This window comes from Ursus americanus, chromosome 7 (genome assembly GCF_024610735.1).
Source record: "Ursus americanus isolate L20-20 chromosome 7, mUrsAme1.1.p, whole genome shotgun sequence".
NCBI lineage: Eukaryota > Metazoa > Chordata > Mammalia > Carnivora > Ursidae > Ursus > Ursus americanus.
This window is the reverse complement of record NC_142133.1, coordinates 9,790,552-9,811,967: the sequence shown is the minus strand read 5'-3', so window position 1 is coordinate 9,811,967 and position 21,416 is coordinate 9,790,552. Positions and strand designations below refer to the sequence as shown.

General features: G+C 45.4%; 1 protein-coding gene across 7 annotated transcripts in view; it reads right to left on the bottom strand.

The window, feature by feature from the left end:
- AFF3 (ALF transcription elongation factor 3) overlaps positions 1–21,416 on the bottom strand; it is a 553,103-nt gene that overhangs the window by 506,500 nt on the left and 25,187 nt on the right. For 6 of the 7 annotated variants that reach the window (XM_087863299.1, XM_087863300.1, XM_087863301.1 and 3 more), the window contains exon 2: positions 8,265–8,384. In XM_087863299.1, the coding sequence (XP_087719425.1) occupies positions 8,265–8,317 (53 nt within the window). In that variant the 5' untranslated portion in view covers positions 8,318–8,384. Of the gene's footprint in view, positions 1–8,264; positions 8,385–21,416 lie in introns of those variants that run through there. The other variant, XM_087863304.1, reaches the window with a different exon arrangement.

Here is a 21,416-nt window from a genome sequence, read left to right as displayed (position 1 = left end):
CAGACATTTGGTCTGAGTCCTGGGCACCTACGGGAAGGACTGTGAGATTCCCTGACAAATCCAGAAGTGCCTGTGAGACCTGGTATCCAGTTACTCTGAGCATTTGCTCCTGAAGCAAAAGGACCCCCCCTTCGAAGGACTGACAAGAACTCTAAGGCTGTAAAAAGTGATTAGCCTATTTACTACAACCTTTGTTTACTCAGGCTCTTATGTTTATTTACCACTGTATCCCCACTAGGATACAATTAACCACCCCCTCACTCATCAAAATTGTATTATAAAGACCCACAAAACTAAAATAAATGCTGCATCTAAATGTAACTTCCTGGTATTATGGAATTGTAATGTTATTATTCAAACCCCCCCCCCAAATAAAGAGAGGAAAATGCATTATTTTGAAAGAGCTTCTTTTTAAAGAAATTTTTGTCTTTTTAGTTCTCACTACTCAAAGTTTGGTCTGTGGACCAGCAGTTTACCAGGGAGTTGGTTAGAAATGCAGAATCATAGGCTCACCCTGGACCTATTAAATCATAATGTATACTTTATCAAGATCCATAAGTTATCTGAAGGCACGTTAACATCTGAGAAGCACTGGCCTGGGTGACAGTTAAGTACACTGACCTATGTTCTCAAAATAGTTGTCTAAGCCCTAGGTATTTTCTTTCTCAAGATACGTTATATAGAAAAAACAAATATATCTTGAAATTGGAAAATAAAAACAGATTATTTCCCAGAGCTGGTGATGATCCACTAGAGTAAAGGCTTTTTCTATCTAAACTGCCAGGTAACTAATTAACATTTCAATGAACATTGACAGAAAATTTGTTCTGTCACTTCATAACTCAGGTAAACAGTAGAGGTATGACAACAAAAATTTAACCAAGACCACCAGACTCATATTACAGCACTCCAGAGGATTTCTGAAAACTAATTTCCTGTCCATAAGAAAGGAAAATTAAAATTATTTTCAGCATCAAGGTAACACATAACTCTAAGCGGAGTTGTTATGTTAGTGGTCTTCATATTACAGTTCTTTTTGTTTACCTCAGCTAACAATGAGCCCCCTGGGAAGAAATTATGTGGAGAAGTTTAAGTACTCTCTATGCTGTCTTCCACATGTGAGTGGAGAAATTACAAAGGGGAAAAATACACAAGAGCAAATTAATGACTTCTGCACTCTTTGATTCCCGCTCTCCTACAATGGGAATGATCACAATTTTGAAGTTGGAAGAACCCAGATAACTTACTGCTGCTGGTCCACTTACCCAGGACTCTTTTTCTACAGAGTAGCTGGCAGGGCATCTACAGCCTCCTAAGAACAGGTAATTGTTACCCTCCGAGAGACAGCCCGGTCACATCCCTTTCGACACTCTCACACCCCCTGATCTTACCAGTGCCCTGAAAGAACCCAGACCAGCTCAAGGCCCCCTTCCCAGTAAAACTCCTTCAATCCCTCCAGGGCCTGTATCCTGTCCCCAGGGGTTAGTTTCCATAGCCTAAACCCATTTTGCTTTTTGGATGGTGTGGTGTCTTCTTACCCTGGTAATAACTATGTATTTTGTTTCTATTGAAACTAAATTATGATTAGCCTGACATAATTTAATGAGACCCACAGTGCCAAATGAAGTCATTTGATGTAATGGGTGGTAATTCAATACATTCTCAGTGAAACATCAAAGATTATGTAATGGTTAATATATCTACATATGTTAGCAGTACAACCGCAAGTAAGGGTGTATTTGTCCGCTAGACTATGATATACAACTAAGAAAAGCTACCAGCCTCCACTCTAAAATGTGCCTGGATCCCACTGCCAGGGACAGAACTCTACCAGATGGATGACCTGACCCAACGTGGCCTTTCTGTATCCTTCCTTGTTTATGATAAAGAGACTTTTTGAGGAAGCGAAGGGTATTAAAAGAACTACATTTGGCATTCACAAAGCAATTGACACTTTTATTACTTAACATCACAACCTTATGAGGTAGGCCAGTATAAGTGCTGTCATTTTATAAGTGATTAAACCAAGACTGAGAATAGGAAATGAGAAAAATCGTGAGCTGCCCAGGGCCAAACAGAAAGCAAGGTTGGAGCCAGCTGAATTCAGAAACCTCAATTAAATTCCTAGACAAAAGAAAACGAGCAACATTTAAAGTAAGTTTTATGGATTTCACTTTGAAATAAAACAAGGAAACATTATGTTACCATTAAATGATATTAAAATGGTCTTTTATGGCCTTGATTTTGCTACCAAGGCTTTATTTTCAAAATAAAGAAAATTTAAACAGGCAAACTTCTTCCAGGTTAAAAAAATTCCATTTATACACAAAAAATGCTGCATTCCTTTTGAGATTTGTTTTTTCCCTAATTTGACTGCTATGCTAACCAATATTATGCCAAAGGGCCTCGTACAAATTGCTATATCTAAAGTGTCATTGATTAGACCCATTCTGGTTCACAGGGACATTCTCCCAAAATAGATACCTAGCATTTTATAACCCTCCTACATTTTTACAAAAGAGAATCTGGAACACAGGAAGGAATCACTTCCCCACACACAATACTCATCTTCATCGTCATCAGAAAGCATGTGGTTAAAATTCATCCGCACATCCAGTGTGCATCCTCTCTGGGAACAGTGTGGCCCCCAGCCAAGCCTGAGTCCTCAACTTCAATACCGTGCATTAGCCTGTCTTCCCACCTGGTTTTCTCCAAAACACACCTACCGGCAGCCAGGCTGATGCTGGAAGCAGCACTCAGCTCCCTGCCCCCAGCTGCTCCACAGCTTCCCATGGACACCTCCTTGCCTCCTGCACCCAGGCAACCAGCCCCCTTCAAGGCAGCAGCCCACAGACCCCTTCAAGCTCCTAGCCCTGAAAGCCACTTGTAGAAACATTTTCACCCCCGCACATGCTAAGGCCTTTCCTGAGCTCTGGGGATGCTCTGGGGCTCTCAACCAGAGAGAAGTGCTGCTGCCAAGCATACAGCCACTTTGGGCCGTTGAAAATGAGCACAATCAACCCGTCTGCTCTCTACCATTCACCCTGCAGAGAGCATGTGGAGGGTCCCTGCATGCACCTCTCCTCCTGCCTTCTGTGTTCTACTGAACTGCTTTGACCCCAAGAGCCCACAACAAGTGGGAGGCCTTAAAATGTGTGCTTTGCCGGGGCTGCAGGAAAAGGGTCAAGGTACCTGAGGGTCAAGGTCAGGAATCTGGAGCAGTTTTCTGACCCTATACAGGGCCTGGGAAGCCTAACTAAAGAGGCATGAGTGAGGCCATGGCCTGGGCATGTCCACTAGCAGTTGATCTGAAGAGGACCCAGTAGGTAGTACTGGGAAGCTCCCCTGTGTTGTTAGCAGCTCTGCTTCACTCCCCCCTCCCCCATAGGAACATGGGAGTGCAAGGGTAAACCCATGGGAAGACGGAAAATTTTTAAGAAATAGAATGGAAATAGAACAGAAAATATCAAAGTGCATCACACATAGTAAGGGTAAGTGTCACTTTGTGACAGTTGTTTCAGTTATGTGTATGTGTACCCACAAAAGGTCAAAACGTTAAATGATTTGTTACTGTGAGTCATGGTCTAAAACGTTTGAAAGCTACTGTTCTATAGCACCTATCATATAGTAATGCTTAATACTCTCTGAATGCTTGCTGAATGAATAAATTGATAAGTATGAAACAATCCATTTATCACAACTTCAAAGCTTCCAGTTTGAAAGAATATAAAGTATAATGCCTATCTGAACAAAAGTAAGTGGATTCTGGCCTATTGGGGGTGGGGGCTGCGGTGAGAGAAATCTGAATATTTCTATTGTATTTCAATAGACTTTCTCCCCAATAACTAAAATGTTTTATATTTAAGGGAGATTAAAGACAATTTTGTCTAAGTTCATTTGGAAAACTTTTCCCATTCACTGAAACTACCTACTGATTACAAAAGTTCTGCATCTTTAAAATGCTTGGTATAGGTAATTCCACCATGATTCATAAAAGGATCTTTCAGAGACACCATGAAAGCCTTTGTTCAAGTTCTTTCTTTGCCCAAGATGCCTCTATGTCCTCTCAATACCCCGACCCCCACCATCTGTAAAAATCCCATTCATCTTCCAAGGCTTAGTTCAAAGGCCACCTTTTCCATGGGAGCGTTTGTTGTTTTTTTTTTTTAACTCAATTTTTCCTCTTTGCCTCCTCTACCACCCACCCCAGTCCCTAATATGGTCTTTCTCTCTTCTGAATCACCAGTGTTGAAAACTTCCTTTTTTATTTGTATACTCATCTCATTCCCCTCCTAGATAATCACATGCACAACCCGCAGTTTACTCATCTTTGTACTCCTTATAGCAATCAGCACAAGGTCTTACACTTAAGAAATAATCGATTAATATTTAAGTGAATAAATGAAAGTAACGGTTAGCCTGTTAAAAGGGATGGTCATTATTTTAAAGGCCCTGAGGAATGGCTTCTATGTCCAGCACCTGATCAAAAGCTGGTGGAGAACAGGAAGGAGCAGATGGGAAGAGAGTGGGAGGTTGACAAGAGGTGCTCTTCCTCAGGATATCTGCCCCTGCAAACTTACTGAATCCCCAACTCTTCGGGGATCCAACTCTACCCAATGAAGCTATGGAGCTGGGTGCGGGATGAGTGCCTTCACCTTGTTCCAAGAGTTCTACTCTTGCTTTAAACCAGAAATGGGAAGTGAAATTAGAAGTAGAAATTAGGGCTACCCTTTTCAACTTTAAGTAAGGCTGAAAAGAAAAGCTGAAATAGCTAAGTGGATCATTTAGACTCAAAAAGCTCCCTTTGAAAAATAAGTATGGGTGTTTGGGCAGAGTGGGGGTGATGCAAGGAGGTGGAGGAGATGGTTCTTGAATTACTTGATTTTTTCAACAATACTGAGCTTTTCTCTTCACAATGTCTATACAGTCAGTTGGGGACACTTTCTGCGACCACTAAACTAAGCTAGCTCTAGTTCAAAGCCACAGTCACAACTAATAAACTGCAATTTGCTTTATTAGAAAACAAAGCCCACCAATTGGGAAGAAATATTAGGGATTAAAATACCATTCTCCTTTGCCATTAACCTGTACTTTCCCTCACCCTCTCCAAAGAAACATTTTTTCGTAAGATGAATTAAAACAATGTTTTTAGTGGTGTTTATTTTAAATTTATAGACATTTATAAGTTAACTCATGTAGGGCAGGCATGGTTTGCTAAACCAAGGTATTTTTTTCAGATTTTTAATTTTAGATCAGCATCTTCTAGGGTTCTGACCTTCTCTTTCTTTGGTATTTTAACAGAACATTAACTTCCAGTCCATCAAGGTTTTGTTTTGTGATTAACTTCAGAGCCAAACTCATAAACTGGGAGACATCTGCAGTACTGTAGAAACTAAATCCAGTTCTGCACTGGACTTAGAGTAAGAAAACGGAGTTCTGAAAAGTTAATGGTTGGTTTGAATATGGCTCCTCCATTTCTAGATGTGTGACCTTGAGCAGGTTACCTGATCTTCCCCACCCTCAATTTCCCAATCTGTAAAATGGGAATAGTAACCGATAAGGCTTCCTAAGGCAGTTATGAGGGCTAAATGAGCTACAACATATAATGCACTTAGAACTGTGCCTGGTAAGTGGTAAGCGTTCAGTCAATGTTGGGTTTAAAAATTTTGCTCTCGGGGTGCCTGGGTGGCTCAGTCGGTTAAGCATCTGCCTTCAGCTCAGGTCATGATCTCAGGATAGAGCCCCACATGGGGCTCCCTGCTCAGTGGGGAGTGAGCTTCTCCCTCTCCCTCTGCACCTCCCCCTACCACATGTGCGCACATGCTCTCTAATAAATAAATAAAATCTTTAAAAAAAATTCTGGTCTCATTTGTTTTATGGTCTCAGTAGGGTCCTTTTACCATTCAAAGCCTCCAGTTCCTTATCTATAAAATGGGACTCCTACTTCCTACCACCTCCAGGATTGTTATGAGATTCAAATTAGAAAAAAAAATGGATAAGAAAACATTTGACACACAGAAAGTACTCAAATGTTCGTTATTTTGGATCACTTATAAACTTAAAAATAAACCATAACACCATGCAAAATACCATGCAAAAATTCATCCGTTAACTGAGAAAATGTCTATGTTAGAAATGCATACTCAAGAAGTATGGCTTATCTTTAACTTATCAGAAATATATAAGCTTTTGTAAAATGTAAATTTTACATCTGCAAACTAGAAACACTCTCTCAGTCAAGCCAAACTGTCCCACTATGCTGTAAGCAAGAAGGCCTGCACATTTTCATAAGCCAAAGATAAACTGATGCACCGATTAAACGCAGAGTGCATGTATAGCAACTTCTTTAAAATGCTTATTTTTTTTCATTTTTTAAAAAAAGGATAAATGTACTGTCGGTAGTGTAAATTTCAAGTCAATGCAACAGACATTTATTGTATAACTGTGCTCCAGGTAACCCAGCTGGCAACTAAGGATGTAAAGAGAAATAAAGCTTAGACCCTGTGCTGGAAAAGCCCGCAGATTAGAGCTGACAATTTCAAAATATTACTTGTAAAAGTCATGAGGGGGCTTCAACTTGAATCAGCAAACTGACAAGCACCGTAAAAACATGCCAAAGCACTAAGTTCTTCCATTTGACAGAAATACTGTCTTTTAAAAGCAAAAGTCATTTTTAAGGCACAATTTCTATCTAGAAAACTATTGAATTTGTGCCAGAAACCAACATTTCTAAATGTAAACCTGTAAAATAACAGGTATCTGTACATGAAAGGCTGAAATAACCCCGGGAGCAACAAGACCGTAATTAGCAACTTGTATAGAGTAATAACATGTTTCATATTCTTTACACTGGCTCTTTGAAGTTTCCAGTGCAATATATAAAAGTTTTATTACATTCGGGCCCATCCTTGTGTATTTTATAAGCACCAGCAACATGCAGAGCAAGCTGTAGTTACTCATCATCGGATCTTTTATAAGAAACTGCTCAATAATGCGCTAGCTTTGTGTCCAGTTTAGTTTGGTACACCTGGCTTTAGAAAGATAAAAGTCACTAGAAGCCTAAATCACTGAAAATAATCCACATATCATCTATATAATCTATAAATCTTAAAGCAGTTTAGCTTTAAAATTGTACATTGCATATTCATGTGCACACCACTTGCAGTTTTAGACACATGTGAACTCTTTGCTGAATTAAAGCAAAAAAAAAAAAAAATTACCAGAGGCAGAACAGAGTGCAGTTAATATGCTTGTTCCGGCAGATGTTCATTCCCGTAAATATTAAACATAACACAAGTTCCTCCAGGAATATGCGGGCAGTAATTTTACCACCTGAAAAGGGCTGGTTGGAAACATTTAGGAGATGGGGGTGGGGGGAAAATAAGAGGGATGCCGAAGCAGCCAATGGGATTTTTAAGAAACCCGCAACGAGAATTAAACTACTTCTAGCGGCGATTTACCTACAGCAGCTCCTCAACGTGAGAACGCGGAGCAACAGATCCCGGAGTGCACCCCCGGCCGCCCGCTCCCCAGGCTGTGAGCTTGAGCGTGGAATAAAGGGACACGCGGGGCGCCGAGGTGGGGAGGAGGAGGAGTACAACTGTACTGAGGTGTGAAGAAAGGGCCCAAAGGAATTGTGAACCTCGAGGAAATGAGTCTCCCTGGGCCAAGGCCTCTGGAATTCCCGCACGCAGAAACACTCGCCCCTTGCCCCCGGTGTTCACTTTCCATCTCGGGTGGGAGGGGGTAGGAGACAGAAAAGATGCAGCCGCCCAGACCCGGCGCCTCCAGGCAGGAGGCTGGAGCATCATCTAAGGGCACTTCGCAGCAGCACCAACTCCAGGGGGTCGCTGGTGTGAACCAGAGGCTCTTAGAGAAGAGGGAGGGCGCAAATGAAGCGAAGGGAGGTGAGAGGGGCTAGGGGCCGAGGGGTGGATCCCCAGACACTAGTGACACGTTCTAGAAATCGGGTCTTTTTCTCTCCATGGCTGCGCTCTGCCCCCCCGCTCCCCAGATCACCAGCCCCTGGGCTGGGGCGGGCAGCACCAGGCGAGAGGATAGGAAAGGGGGTCAAGAAGACGAGAAGGCGGCCGTGCATCCCCTGGGGGGAGGAAGGAAGGAGCCGGCGGGGCGGGCGCCCCCGACCCACCCCACCCCCACGGCGGCCGGCCGCTCCGAGCCCCCCGCCCAGGTAAGGGCGCGCGGGCCGCCGCGGCAGCCCCTCGCTACTCCCGCCTGGCGAGGCGGCCGGCACCGGGACTCACCACAGCGACTCGAGGTCCCATTCCTGGAGCAGGGCTAAGTCGAAGCTGTCCATGGTGGGAGGTGTCAGCGCCGCCGCCGCCGCCGCCGCCGCTGCCGCCGAGGCTCGGGCCGCCCGCGCGCTGCAACGAAAGCCGCCGCTCAAGGTGCATCCCGGCCGCGCCGGAGCGGCCGCCGCCCGCTCGCTGCCCGCCCCCGGGTCGGGCTTCCCCGCGCCCCCCGCCCCCGACTCCCGGCCCGCCGGGCGGGCGGAAGCGGCCGGCGCACTCACCCGCTCTTCGGCTCGCGCACAGGCACACTCAGGAGAGAGCGGCGAGCTCGCCGCGCCGCCGCCGCCACCGCCACCGCCTCGCCCCCCTCCCTCCCCGCGCCCGCCCCTCCTCCCCTCCCTCCCGGCGGCCCGGCCCGCTGCAGCCGCCGCCGCCGCCGCGGTGCTCTGCGCCCGCCCGCCCGCCTCTTTCTCCTCGGGGAGGCGCGTGTGCGCGGGCGAGGCCGAGGCGCGCGCGCGCCGTGAGCCCCGCGCCGCACCCGCCCCGCGCGCCCCTGCGCTCCCCGCGCCGCTCCCCGGGGTCCCGCGGCGCTCGCAGGCCGCGCCGCACACTCGCCCCGCGACCCCCGCCGCCCGCCTGACCGGCCGTCGCCCCGGGCCGCCCGGGGCGGTCCCGCGAGCCGGGGCGAAGGGAAAGGCGGCGGTTCCCAGCGCCGGGGGATGCTGAGGCGGGCCCGGCCTGCCGCATCTTCTGCCTCTCGCCCTCGCCCGGCCCCACCCGGCCCTGCCCGGGGAGCACACACTTCTCTTGGGGTCCAGAATTCCCCCGACCCTGCCAGGCGCCCCAGCGGGCGGTGTGCTGGCTGCAGCCCTGGAGGGGGTGCTAGGAAATTCCCTGGCCGCCCCAGGCACGGGGAGAGTTAACTGAGCTGCCTGCAGCCGCGCTGTAAACAAATCATTTAAAATATCTGGAGTCAGTAAGTTAAGTGAAAGGGAGGAACCTCTTCTGACAGGACCTGCAGTTTGGCCTACAGTGGGGGTCCCACCATCCTCCAGCTGGCTGTCCCTGGAAACTAACCTCCTTTCTTTTTATTTCTTACAGGGAAGGGGGACAGGCCTCTGGGTGTAGAGTGCTAACTTCTCGCCCCATCTCTTGTCTGGAGAATGGCATACTGTCAGCCGGATGATAGAGTATCATTGTGGCTCCTAAAAATCAGTTCCTTTTTATTATCACTTCCTTGATTGTAAAGAACATCCCCACCCCCTTCCTTACATTTACAGGCATGCTGAGAAGTCCCTGCCTAGATCAGGGCCATGGCTCTGTTTCTCCACAGCTGGCCAAAATCAGAACCCCTCCTCAGGTCCCTGACTCTCCTATCCTCTTGGCCACAGCTCTGGAAGCCTCACTTAGGAGTCCAGAGAATTCCTGGAGAGAGTGGTACAGAACAACGTGGTTATATCCCATCACTTGCACCAAACCCTTTATTCCCTGCAGCACAGGAGGCCTTTCCCATACTCTCCCCTTTGTTCATTCTCAACAAGAAGGACTACTGACTGGAGCCACCAGAAATCTAGACCCTTGTGTGGGAGTCACAGGATCCCTCCATCAAGCCTCCTCACCTTCCTGACCTCTGAATGAGGATTAACAAACGAAGTCTGGAGAACACGTGGAAGAAGAAAAGACCAAAGAGAATTCTTACCTATTTGGGATCCCATTACAAAATGCTCAGCCCCCCTTTCTTCCCCCAGCTCTGAAGTAGTCCTTCCTTTACTAGCATCCATAACTAGTGTACAAAATGTAAAACACCAAATTAAGAGCGAGTATCAACATGGTTTGAGAAAATGGATTTGTTATTTTACAAGCTGACAACTTCCAGCCCCTAAAAACCTCCCTCCATCGTTGAAAGTAGTAAGAAGACTACAAAAGAACAAAGAGAACGTGAATAGATGAGAAAGTACAGGTGTGAAGGACTGTCTTCCCAAATCCCAGTCTACAGTGCATTTGGAGAGAAGAAAAAAAAAAATCTGTCTTCCTAATACCTCCTTAGCATAAGCCTTGTTGGAAATGTTTGCTCTGGCAAAAGTGAGACGCCTGAGACATCGAGACAGCATTCCCAGGAACAAAGGATGGGGGTGGAGGGTGGAGGAGAGTGAGAAGAACAGCACCTCTCTGGAAGAACTGCAAGTTCCCCTGCCTGAACAAGAAATGCATCCTGTCCCTGTGCTCATGGCTGCAGCCTGGAAGCTTCTCCAGAAAGGAGACCTCCCACCCCTCACAGAGATCTGGCTTTCCTTCCCTTCCCACCACATCTGTTTATACAAAGGAGGGCTGCTGGAGAACAAACAGAACCATGTTTACTGGGAGTCCCATCCTAAGCTTGAAGCTTAAGATGCAGAGTTGCCCTCACCACAGAGGCTGAAGATAAATAGATGAAATAGATGGCCCCGGAAAAGGAAGCACGGCGGGGGGGGGGGGGGCAGGGCGGGGGGGGGGGGGATAGAGCGGGTGGAGTGGTTTACTCATAAAAGGCCTCTCCCCAAAAGGCACGTAGTAATGGGTGGATTTGTATTTGAATTTCAACACAGTGCCTCGTGTTAATACATGAATGTACTTGAGCCTAAAGCAATTTCAGTGTGGGTATTTAAATATTTTTCTCCAGAAATCACCCTTATTTTCTGTTTGGGGCCTCCTAACGTAGGGGAAGTTGCTTTAATACTTTTATTTCCAGTGTATGTTTTCGTGGATAGTGTCCAGTTGGAGAATACGGTCTTTTGAAGAAACCCAAATAATACTCATAGATATCATTTTTACTAAGTTGTCATGAAATAAATCTAAATCAATAGTATTTACAAGTAAAATGTACAACAGTTAATGAGAGCCATTATAAGGTGATTTTTTTATTATTTTTATTTATCTGGTATATTAAGATGTTGCCATTATCCTACAGCTTCTAGATACACATACCAAAACAAGTGCTTAATCCACTTGTCAAAATTTTAAATCCTCAATAAAAAGCAAAAAAAGGTTTGGACTTCCTGGGATTAGAATGCCAGAACTAAAAGGAAGGTTTGGGGAGTTTGGGTTTTGTTTTGGTTTGGTTTTGGTTTTCTTTTGTTTTATTTGTAAAGGAGTAAGGGGCTACCTAAATTAAAAATAAAACTGCTGTTTCCTCTGAAGTGGACGGAGCTTCTGTGCATACTAAAGACCTGGCGACTTGAGGGGCTCTTCTCCTGGGATAGATGCAGATAACACTCCTGAGAGCTGAATGAAACCCCCCAGCTCTGGAGTCTGGAGAGCCGCTGCAGGGAGTTAGCTAAGGGAGGAGCTCTTGGCTCCCTGGGCCAGGGGTATTTTTTTTTTTTTTTTTTTAGTTAAATCTATGAACGGAAGGGACTGAGAAATGAATCCTACTCAGTCTGCCTACAAGTGCACTCAGCAAGGGCCCCACTCACATTCCACCAACCTGGAATTAAAAGCTTCCAGAACAGACCCAGAAGCAAATCTATGGCATCCAGCTAAGATCTCCTTCTCGATACAAACTGAGAGAAGAGAAACCTTGCACGGCTTTTATTAATTCATGCCTTATTCTGAAGATGTGGCTGCAACTCAGGTCACGATTGTGACCGGATGGGAATTTTCCTATTATAATTCCACCATTCCCCTAGAAAAATAGGCCTGGCTAAAAGCCAGCTGTGTAGGCAGTCTTGCTGGTAGGTCAGGGGAGCCCCCACCCCATGTGCTGCAGCATTGTTTGTCACTGCACCTTCTCTCCTGTTCCAGCAAGGCTGCAGTCACATCACAGTCTGCTTCTCCTTCCAGAGGCTTCTTGAGTGTTTGTAACTGTATCTAGGGATTGCAGGATAAGCCCTCTAGGCTTTCTGCTTGCAAATTACATGCTAATATGTCGAGCCCCAGGACAACTTGGGTTTTAATCCACCTAGGAGTTCTAGTGTCTTCAGGCCTTTCCCTCTGCACTGGTATCTCAGAGTGGTTCTAGCCTGGGATCTGAGGTGCCTCTCTTTTTCTATTTTTTTCATCATTCACCAGGTCCCGAGCAGATGGTGTGGCTGTGCTGGCTGTCATCACTCCTCCTATGTTTCCATGGAAACATGGGGCATAGGGACCATCTCTGCCTTGGGCTCTCTGACAGTATCCTCTGGCAGAGAACTTCAGCACTCTGGCCCCCTCCCCCTTGTGCCATCCTGGAGAGTTTGAGAAGGACTTGTGGCCCTGGTAGCCAGGGTCATTTCAGAGATCATCTAAGGACATGCTCCCCACAAGTGGTTGTGAACTGGCTGCAAAAAGGAGGGGGAGGGGAAGGAGTGCTGATAGCCTAGTTGTGCAGTTGTGTTGCAATGGTGGCATATTTGGATTATCTGTCCCCTCAGCCAGATTCTATCATGGCTGATTATTGCCCAGATGTCAAAAGAGATACTCCTAAGGTTTCATTTGCTCATCGGGCAAGAGATACTTAATGAGTGTAAGCATGTTACTGGTGTTTTACACTTTACTGACATTCTCCCTCCTCCGAGTGCATTCCTTTTTTTTTCTTTGTACAAAACCAGGTTTTCCCTAAGGAATGTACGTACCTTCCTCAAACTTTCCAACATCCTCCTGTCTACATAATTCACTTATATAGCCACTGAGACATTAATTAGATTCAGAAGTCCATGGAAACAGCAGAGTTGGGCAGGGTCAGAGGCCAGGCAAGGCAGAGAAAAGAGCGGGGAAAATGACCCCTTGGGAGAGGAGTAAGGAAGCAGAGGGAAATTTTTCATGCCATTCAAGTACCAAACAAGACAAAGATAATTTCAAAATGTGGTCAACTACCATAACATTGTTTAGAGAATTAAAGTATTGTCCAATTAAAGAGTTCTTAAAGAAAAAAAGGTTGATTCGGTAGAAGAATTCCATGCATGTGTCTTCGGTGTTAGTTGCTCCTTATATAGCTGGTACAAAAGACTAGTGTGTGAAGCTCGCCACATTTTAATAAAGAAAAGAAACAAAGCAGGCATACCAACCGAAAATGAAAATATGGGCAAGAAAGGCATAGGCTAGTCATAAAGGTAGATGAGAAAAGTATTCCTTATCACAGATCATGTATTTTGTGCCATGCTGACCTACTTGGGGGATAATCCCATTATTTGTGACTCAAGAATCCCTTGGTGCTGGTAACAAGAACCAACCGTCCTGACTTAAAACTTAATATCCCCACTGGCTCTTTATCGTGCTTCTTCAAGATGTGCACTGGCCATCCATGCAAGATTCAAAGACTATTAATCTTTTGAGAATAGGAGACAACTAATCATAATGATAGCAAACATTTCTGTATTGTAATATTTCCATACTATCCCTGGGTACTGTTCTAAGTGGCGACTCCATTTACTCCTCCTAAAACCACACGGGGTGTTACCACTGCTTTCATTCTGTGGGTGAGTAAACTTAAGGAACAGATAAGCATCGCAAACCAAAGCATGGCAGATAGGGGACTAGACTTAGCGGCCACGATACCACACGTCCTGGCAGATAGGGGACTAGACTTAGCGGCCACGATACCACACGTCCTGGCAGATAGGGGACTAGACTTAGCGGCCACGATACCACACGCCCTGGCAGATAGGGGACTAGACTTAGCGGCCACGATACCACACGCCCTGGCAGATAGGGGACTAGACTTAGCGGCCACGATACCACACGCCCTGGCAGATAGGGGACTAGACTTAGCGGCCACGATACCACACGCCCTGGCAGATAGGGGACTAGACTTAGCGGCCACGATACCACACGCCCTGGCAGATAGGGGACTAGACTTAGCGGCCACGATACCACACGTCCTGGCAGATAGGGGACTAGACTTAGCGGCCACGATACCACACGCCCTGGCAGATAGGGGACTAGACTTAGCGGCCACGATACCACACGTCCTGGCAGATAGGGGACTAGACTTAGCGGCCACGATACCACACGCCCTGGCAGATAGGGGACTAGACTTAGCGGCCACGATACCACACGCCCTGGCAGATAGGGGACTAGACTTAGCGGCCACGATACCACACGCCCTGGCAGATAGGGGACTAGACTTAGCGGCCACGATACCACACGTCCTGGCAGATAGGGGACTAGACTTAGCGGCCACGATACCACACGCCCTGGCAGATAGGGGACTAGACTTAGCGGCCACGATACCACACGTCCTGGCAGATAGGGGACTAGACTTAGCGGCCACGATACCACACGCCCTGGCAGATAGGGGACTAGACTTAGCGGCCACGATACCACACGCCCTGGCAGATAGGGGACTAGACTTAGCGGCCACGATACCACACGTCCTGGCAGATAGGGGACTAGACTTAGCGGCCACGATACCACACGTCCTGGCAGATAGGGGACTAGACTTAGCGGCCACGATACCACACGCCCTGGCAGATAGGGGACTAGACTTAGCGGCCACGATACCACACGCCCTGGCAGATAGGGGACTAGACTTAGCGGCCACGATACCACACGCCCTGGCAGATAGGGGACTAGACTTAGCGGCCACGATACCACACGCCCTCCCGTCACTTTTGCCTTCCTTGTCTATAGCGCTGGAGTGTTCCTATGCCTGCAGGGGCTTCAATGGCAAATATAACACACACCCACTCAGAAGGTGACAGAAAGCCCTCTACCTCTCTCCATGCCATCTTACTTCCCCTAGTTTTTGACCTCTGAGTTCTGCCATGCTGCAGCTGGAGAAAGACACGCACTCTCCCAAGTCTCAGTGTCTTCCTTTGCAACATGAGAGGGCTGAGTTGGCCATTCTTTGTCTTTGACGGGTTTTTGTCCCTGACAGTTCTAAAATGTTATAATTCTGTTTTCAGTTGTTCCTCCTGAGCACTGCCAGACAGAAATCCCTGGAGTACGTCAGGAGAAACATAAATCTTTTTTTGTTTAAAGGTAGAACCTCCTCCTTGGCTTAAACAAATATCAAGGTGTTGGCCTGTTCCAAACAAGAGTGCTTGCTGTTCTGTTAAGTGTTCACAGACAACAAGACCAGCATGCCCAAGAGGAAGAGACATGGCTTAGGTCTGGGGGGAAATGTGAGAAAGAAGTCATAACATGGCTAAAGGTGTCAAACTCTTTTCTCTATAGCACCAGAAAGCATTCAAGCTTGGAGCTGACAGCCCCCATGGAGCCCCTGGAGGACACTGGAGTTGCAAATGGACCAACTATGGCTCACAGCCAGAAGACGGAGAAATTTCGAAATTATGTATTGGTGGGTTAAATACTGACGTGGGCAAAGGGCAGCAGTGTAAGATCCTCACAAGGTCTTTCAGGTAGCGGTATCTCCTGTAGCTCAAAGTCAACAGTGAAGGTCCTCCATCCAGAAAAAAAGAAATAGAGAGCAGAGCCTACCTCATCAGGAGACTGCCAAGTTATGGCAGTCACTGCTGGTTGCCTACCCAATATGCATCCTCCTCTTATTTACTAACAAAACCTAAGTTTTGTTTGGGGGAACTAATAAGCCCACTTGCTCTATTACAGCAAGAACTGAGCATGTAACACAGCTTGGGCCAATGAGACATAGTTCAAGCTCTGGAATTTCTTGGGAAGCTTTGCTGTCCTGAAATAGGCACCATCTCTTCCTCTAGGTCACTTCCTTCTTCTTGTCCAGAAGGTATTTAAAGGCCTGAGGTGGAGCAGCCACCTTGGACCTTAAGGGTGAAAACTAGAGTTTGCAGAACTGAAGTTAAAAGGAGGCTACATCCTTGATGTTTTTTTTCACACGACTATAGCATCTTCGAACCACCTACCTGTCTCTGGACTTTTGGGAACAAAGCAAAACTCTATTTGGCTGACCCACTGTAGTCATGTTTTGATTCTTACAGCTAACGAATAGAGAAGTCATGGTCCCTCCAGGGTGCCTGACACACTGCCACATTCAGTCAGGTATTCCAGATATCCCAGCCTCCGTGCCCCACCAGAGGCAGCACTGCGAGAGGTCCAACTGCGATTTGGAAAAGCCTACGTTTGCTTTCCTAAGCATAATCTTGCCAGAATCTTCTGGGTTCACTGCAGCTATATGAAACTATGCTTGATTGTCTGAAGACTGATTAATCGGGCTTCAGCATTTTTAAATATTCCATATTAATAATTCTTTCTTTATTTTCATGTTATTTATTAACTTGGTTAAGTTACTGTTACAGCTTCACAGGGATACTAGAAAATCTCATTTCTGGAAAACAATGCAGGAATAATAATAGTCAGCCTTTCTTATGTCCTTGCCACATACATAAAAATATGCATGTTTCAGACTCAGTCATTGTTTCTCCCAGTAAACTAATTACCACTGTATGAAGCTGATTTACTTCAGAAGGAGTTTAGAAAAACAACTAATTAAGTATAGTATTTTGAAATATAAACTCTATTACAGGGTTAGAACCCTATAATAAAATTGCAGAAGCTTGAAATTTGGAAGAAACCATAGAGGCTCTCTCTAGCTAACCTTCTACCCCATGCAGGAATTACTTCCAGATCAGCCCCGGTATGTTCAGCCTACACATGAGCATTTCTAATGATAGGTAGCTCACTCTGTTGAAAGGCTTCCTATTCCAGAACAACATTCTTCCTTATATTTATGAATCCCAAATTGATTTCCCTGTAACTGTCTAGCACATTACTAACTTGCAGTAAGTACTCAATTAGAGCTCAGTTTCACTGAATTCCTTCTCTGGGTGCTCCATATATTGAGACTTGTGGGCTCAAGTAATTGCATTGACACCTTTCAAGAAGGAATTCCCTGCCCAGTTGGGAATACTGTACAGAGAAGGAGAGCCAGTCTTTTAAAAGGAGTACGTGGACAGGGGAATGAGAGAAACCCCACCTTCTTCCAACTGATAGTTGGTTCCTTGGAAGAAGGGAGCTTCAAAAGAAACCTGAGCTGGCCACAAGAAGGAAAATGCATGCCGCAAGTTGGGGGCAGGGGACAAGAAATTCCTCAAAAGAATGATACCTCCCTGCTGGATCTCAAGGAAGAAGCTGCACATTGGGAGGTAGAAAATGGGAGCCCAAGATTATAGGAGAAGGATGACAGGACAGGAAGGAGCCCTGATTAAAGCTATGAGTCTAAGGGTCAGGCCCACCCTTAAATAAAAACAGCAGCTCCTTCAAGAGATGGTTCCCAGTGTTTTTCCAAAGCTCCACCTCTCCTGTGATGCTTATTATAATTCTATATACTTAGCACAGACAGTTACATTTTTATGAATTTAGCATTACTTTCTGTCACTCTCTAGACAGCAATATGAGGTTTATTACAACATAAAGGGAGATTCTTCCTCTTGGTCCTGAGTATCAGCTCACATCCCTGTGCTGTCATCCCTGTAATCCTCCTCTAAAGAATACAACCCCAAGTCAAGGATGAGGTCACTGGGGATACCTACCCAAGCCTAGGTCTTGGGCTCAGGTTCCATGATCACATAAGTCTTTTCAGGTATTTATTTACCTAACAAACACTATTGAATAGTTAATACATACCAATCGGTGGGTTAAAAAATAAGGAGAGAGAGGGAGAATTTTTTTTTAAGTTACAAAACCCACAGTTTAGACGATAATGCACATATATCTTCATTCACTAACTCATTCTTGAATTGGACAAATATTTATTGAGCCAGGTTTGTGCTCAAAACTATGCTAGGCACTCAGGTTACCACCTTAAGTGACACAGACATGGTCTCACTGAGGAGGGGTACCGATTATGTTATAATGTGATTAGTGCTATAACGAGAGAAGTGCAGGTACTCAGGAAGATCTTTCTAGAAAGAATGACTGGCTTGTGTTCCAAGTCATGAATGGGCTTCTCCAGAATAAGGTGGGTGGGAGAGGATGAAAAAGAAAAACAACCTCTGCATGCCATTCTGTGTCACCTGCTATGACAGAGGTGTGTCTTCAAAACTATCGGAGCAAGAATGAGTGGGTGACAACTTCTGCCTGAGGCACTCTTCAAGGGCTTAATAGAGAAAAGAACATTTAGGTTGGGTCTAAAAGAGTGAGAGCCAAGTGGGGTAGGTGGTAGTGATGGAAGAGCATTCCAGGCAGAAGGAAAAGCACACGACAGAGTGCAGAGGCGAGAAGCATGCCATGTTCCAATGACAGAGAAGGCTCTGTGTGGTCAAAGCCCTGCCTTGGGCTGGGGGGCTGTAGAAGTCAGTGGGTCGTGTTCAGGTGGGAGCAGAAACAGAATGAAGGGAGAAGGGAAAAGGAGCCAAGGACAGGACAAGAGATTGGGGCCAGGTGGTGAAAAACCCTGTTTTGCCGTTGTGGAAACATTTTAAGGGAGCAGGAAACGAACATCAGAGATTCAGTAAAGCAGCAAGTGAACAGCAGCTGCCAAACCCAGGGGGACAACTGAGAGCTGAAAAGAGGAAATGGTTTCTGAGAAACCAGAGAAAGTATTTCACAAAGCACTCAGCCCAGAGGTTTTTCTTTTTTTGTTGTTGTAAAATCAAGCAAGACTATAAACCCCTTCCCTCAGCACAGGGCTGACCACATCATTTGCAAAGCCTAGAGCAAAATGAGAATGTTGAGCCCCTTGTGCATAAATTAGTAAGAATTTCAAATAATGACAAGCACAGGACCCTGCTAAGCGTGGGGCCCTGTGTGACTGCCTGGGTCACACGTTCACAAACCTGGGTCTGCCGAGGTACTTTTATGCTCTGGGGCAACTTTTCACTAACAGGGTGAGTGGATGCTGGCTCCTTGATGTGTGTCACAAGGACTGGCTGAGCACAGCACTGCGCCCACTCAGTCTGCACCACTCAAGTCCCCCGCACTTGAGTTCATTCCAAAATGGAAAGGTCTTTTTTTTCCTGATAGTATTGAAAATATGCACAAAGGAAGACAATTCAAGCCATGCCCAGCTGTATGCGGCAGGGGAAAACATTAAATGAGAAGTACTTTCAATCTTTTTCCCCCGTTTATAAGAGTAGGTCCTGAAAAAGACTTGTGTTTGCTAAGCAAGAGATGATAGAGATGGAGGAGAGGGAAACTGAGGGAAGGGGGAACTTGTTCTGCAAAATAAAACCAAAAAATGACAGGAGTACAGGGAGAAATGAAGAACTTGGCTAGAGGAGAAAGGGAAAGGAGGGGCCAGCAACTAAAGGGAGTAGAAATTTGGGGAAAGACAGAAATATCTAAATGGGATTTCAGAAAGTTTTGGAATATGATGTAATTACATTCTCCAGCCTCCTAATGAGCCTCAAATAAAAAACTGTATTGCTCATCAAAGTTTAGGAGACAGAGGTGTGTGTGTGTGTGTGTGTGTGTGTGTGTGTGTGTGTGTGTGTGTGAGAGAGAGGAGGTGGTGTTCCAATAGCTGCAGATTAGAATTATCGAGGGGAAAATTCCAATGGCCCGTCCCACCCCAAGACAGTGAGGATGCGTGGTGTGAAGTAGTTTGGGGACGCCCTGGCTGAGGGGAGCTACCACAGCACTGGCCAGGATAAGGTGTCTGTTTTGGCCCTAGCCCAAGTCTTATTCTTTGGTGACCCTGTCATTTCCATTGGTCTTCCCTGGGTCAGCTCCACACTCAACTGCTGTTGCTTTAGAAAAGACCCCGCGGGCCGGTAGAGCCGGTTACACCCACCTTGTTCTTCTTTAACATAATCTTTGGGGCACCTGGATGGCTGAGCTGGAAGTTGCAACTCTTGATCTCGGGGTTGTGAGTTGGGTGTAGAGATGGATGTAAAGAAATAAAAACTTAAAAGAAAGGAAATCTTCTGATCCTAGCCCTTTGTTTTTCAGTAATATTTTGGAATCAGCTTGTCAGGTTACACACAAACAGATGCATAGAAAAAAATAACCGAAACGTGTTAGCACTTTGACAGAAATAGCTTTGGATATATAGATCAGTTTGGGGAGAACTAATATTTCAACAATACCGAGTCTCCTATATCTGAACATGCTATGTCCCTCTGTTTATTTAGATTTCCCTTTGTTTATATTAATTTTTCACATCCTTCTGTATAGAGATCTTGCATATCATTTGTTAGAATTTTTTTCTCTCTTGGGGCGCCTGGGTGGCTCAGTCGTTAAGCATCTGCCTTTGGTTCAGGTCCTGATCCCAGCATTCTGGGATTGAGCCCCACATCAGGTTCCCTGCTCAGCTGGAAGCCTGCTTCTCCCTCTCCCACTCTCCCTGCTTGTGTTCCCTCTCTCACTATGTCTCTCTCTCTCTGTCAAAGGAATAAATAAAAAATCTTAAAAAAAAAAGATTTTTTTCTCTAAAGATCTGATTAAACTATTCTTTCTAGTAATTTTTCTGTAGTTTTAGTATTTCCTATGTATACAATAATTCAACAATATCATCATGTGAATGATGGCTGTTTTTTCCCCTCTTTGCAATCTTGACACCTTATCAGCTGGAACTTTAAATACAATATTGAGTAGAAGAAGTAATGATGGGCACCCTTGTCTTATTCCTGGTTTCAAAACTAAGGATTCTTTATAGACCTTTTATCAAATTAAGAAATGTCCTTTCTGCTCCTAGTTTGTTAACTTTATAGCTAGTATTGTTTGTTTATTGAAATCGTGAATTGGGGACGCCTGGGTGGCTCAGTTGGTTAAGCATCTGTCTTTGGCTCAGGTCATGATCCCAGGATCCTGGGATCAAGTCCCATATCATGTTCCTTGATCAGTGGGGAGCCTGCTTCTCCCTCTGCCTGCCACTCCCCCTGCTTGTGCTCTTTCTCTCTCTGACAAATAAACAAACAAAATCTTTATTTTTTAAAAAAATCATGAATTGATGCTGCATTTTAAAAAATATTTTCTGTGGCCTGTTGAAATGATTCCACTGTTTGACTCCTTTTTTTTCTATTAATGGTTAATGCAGTTAATTACATTGATTAATTTTCAAAAATTAAACCAGCCTCGTGTTCTGGAGTAAATACAGCTCAGTGGTGATGCATTACTTGTTATATATTTATTGTTGGAATCAATGTGCTATTTGGCCAGGGTGGCGGAATTTCTGCATCAATGGTCATGAATAAGTGAGTTAAATTTTCCTATTTTGAAGTGACCTTGTTAGCTTTTGCCAAGAAAGCCCTTGAAAATGAATTGGGGAGATTTACCTCTTTTTCTTTGTATTCTCTGGGAGAGTTTGTGTACTATTGGCTTGATTTCTTCTTTAAG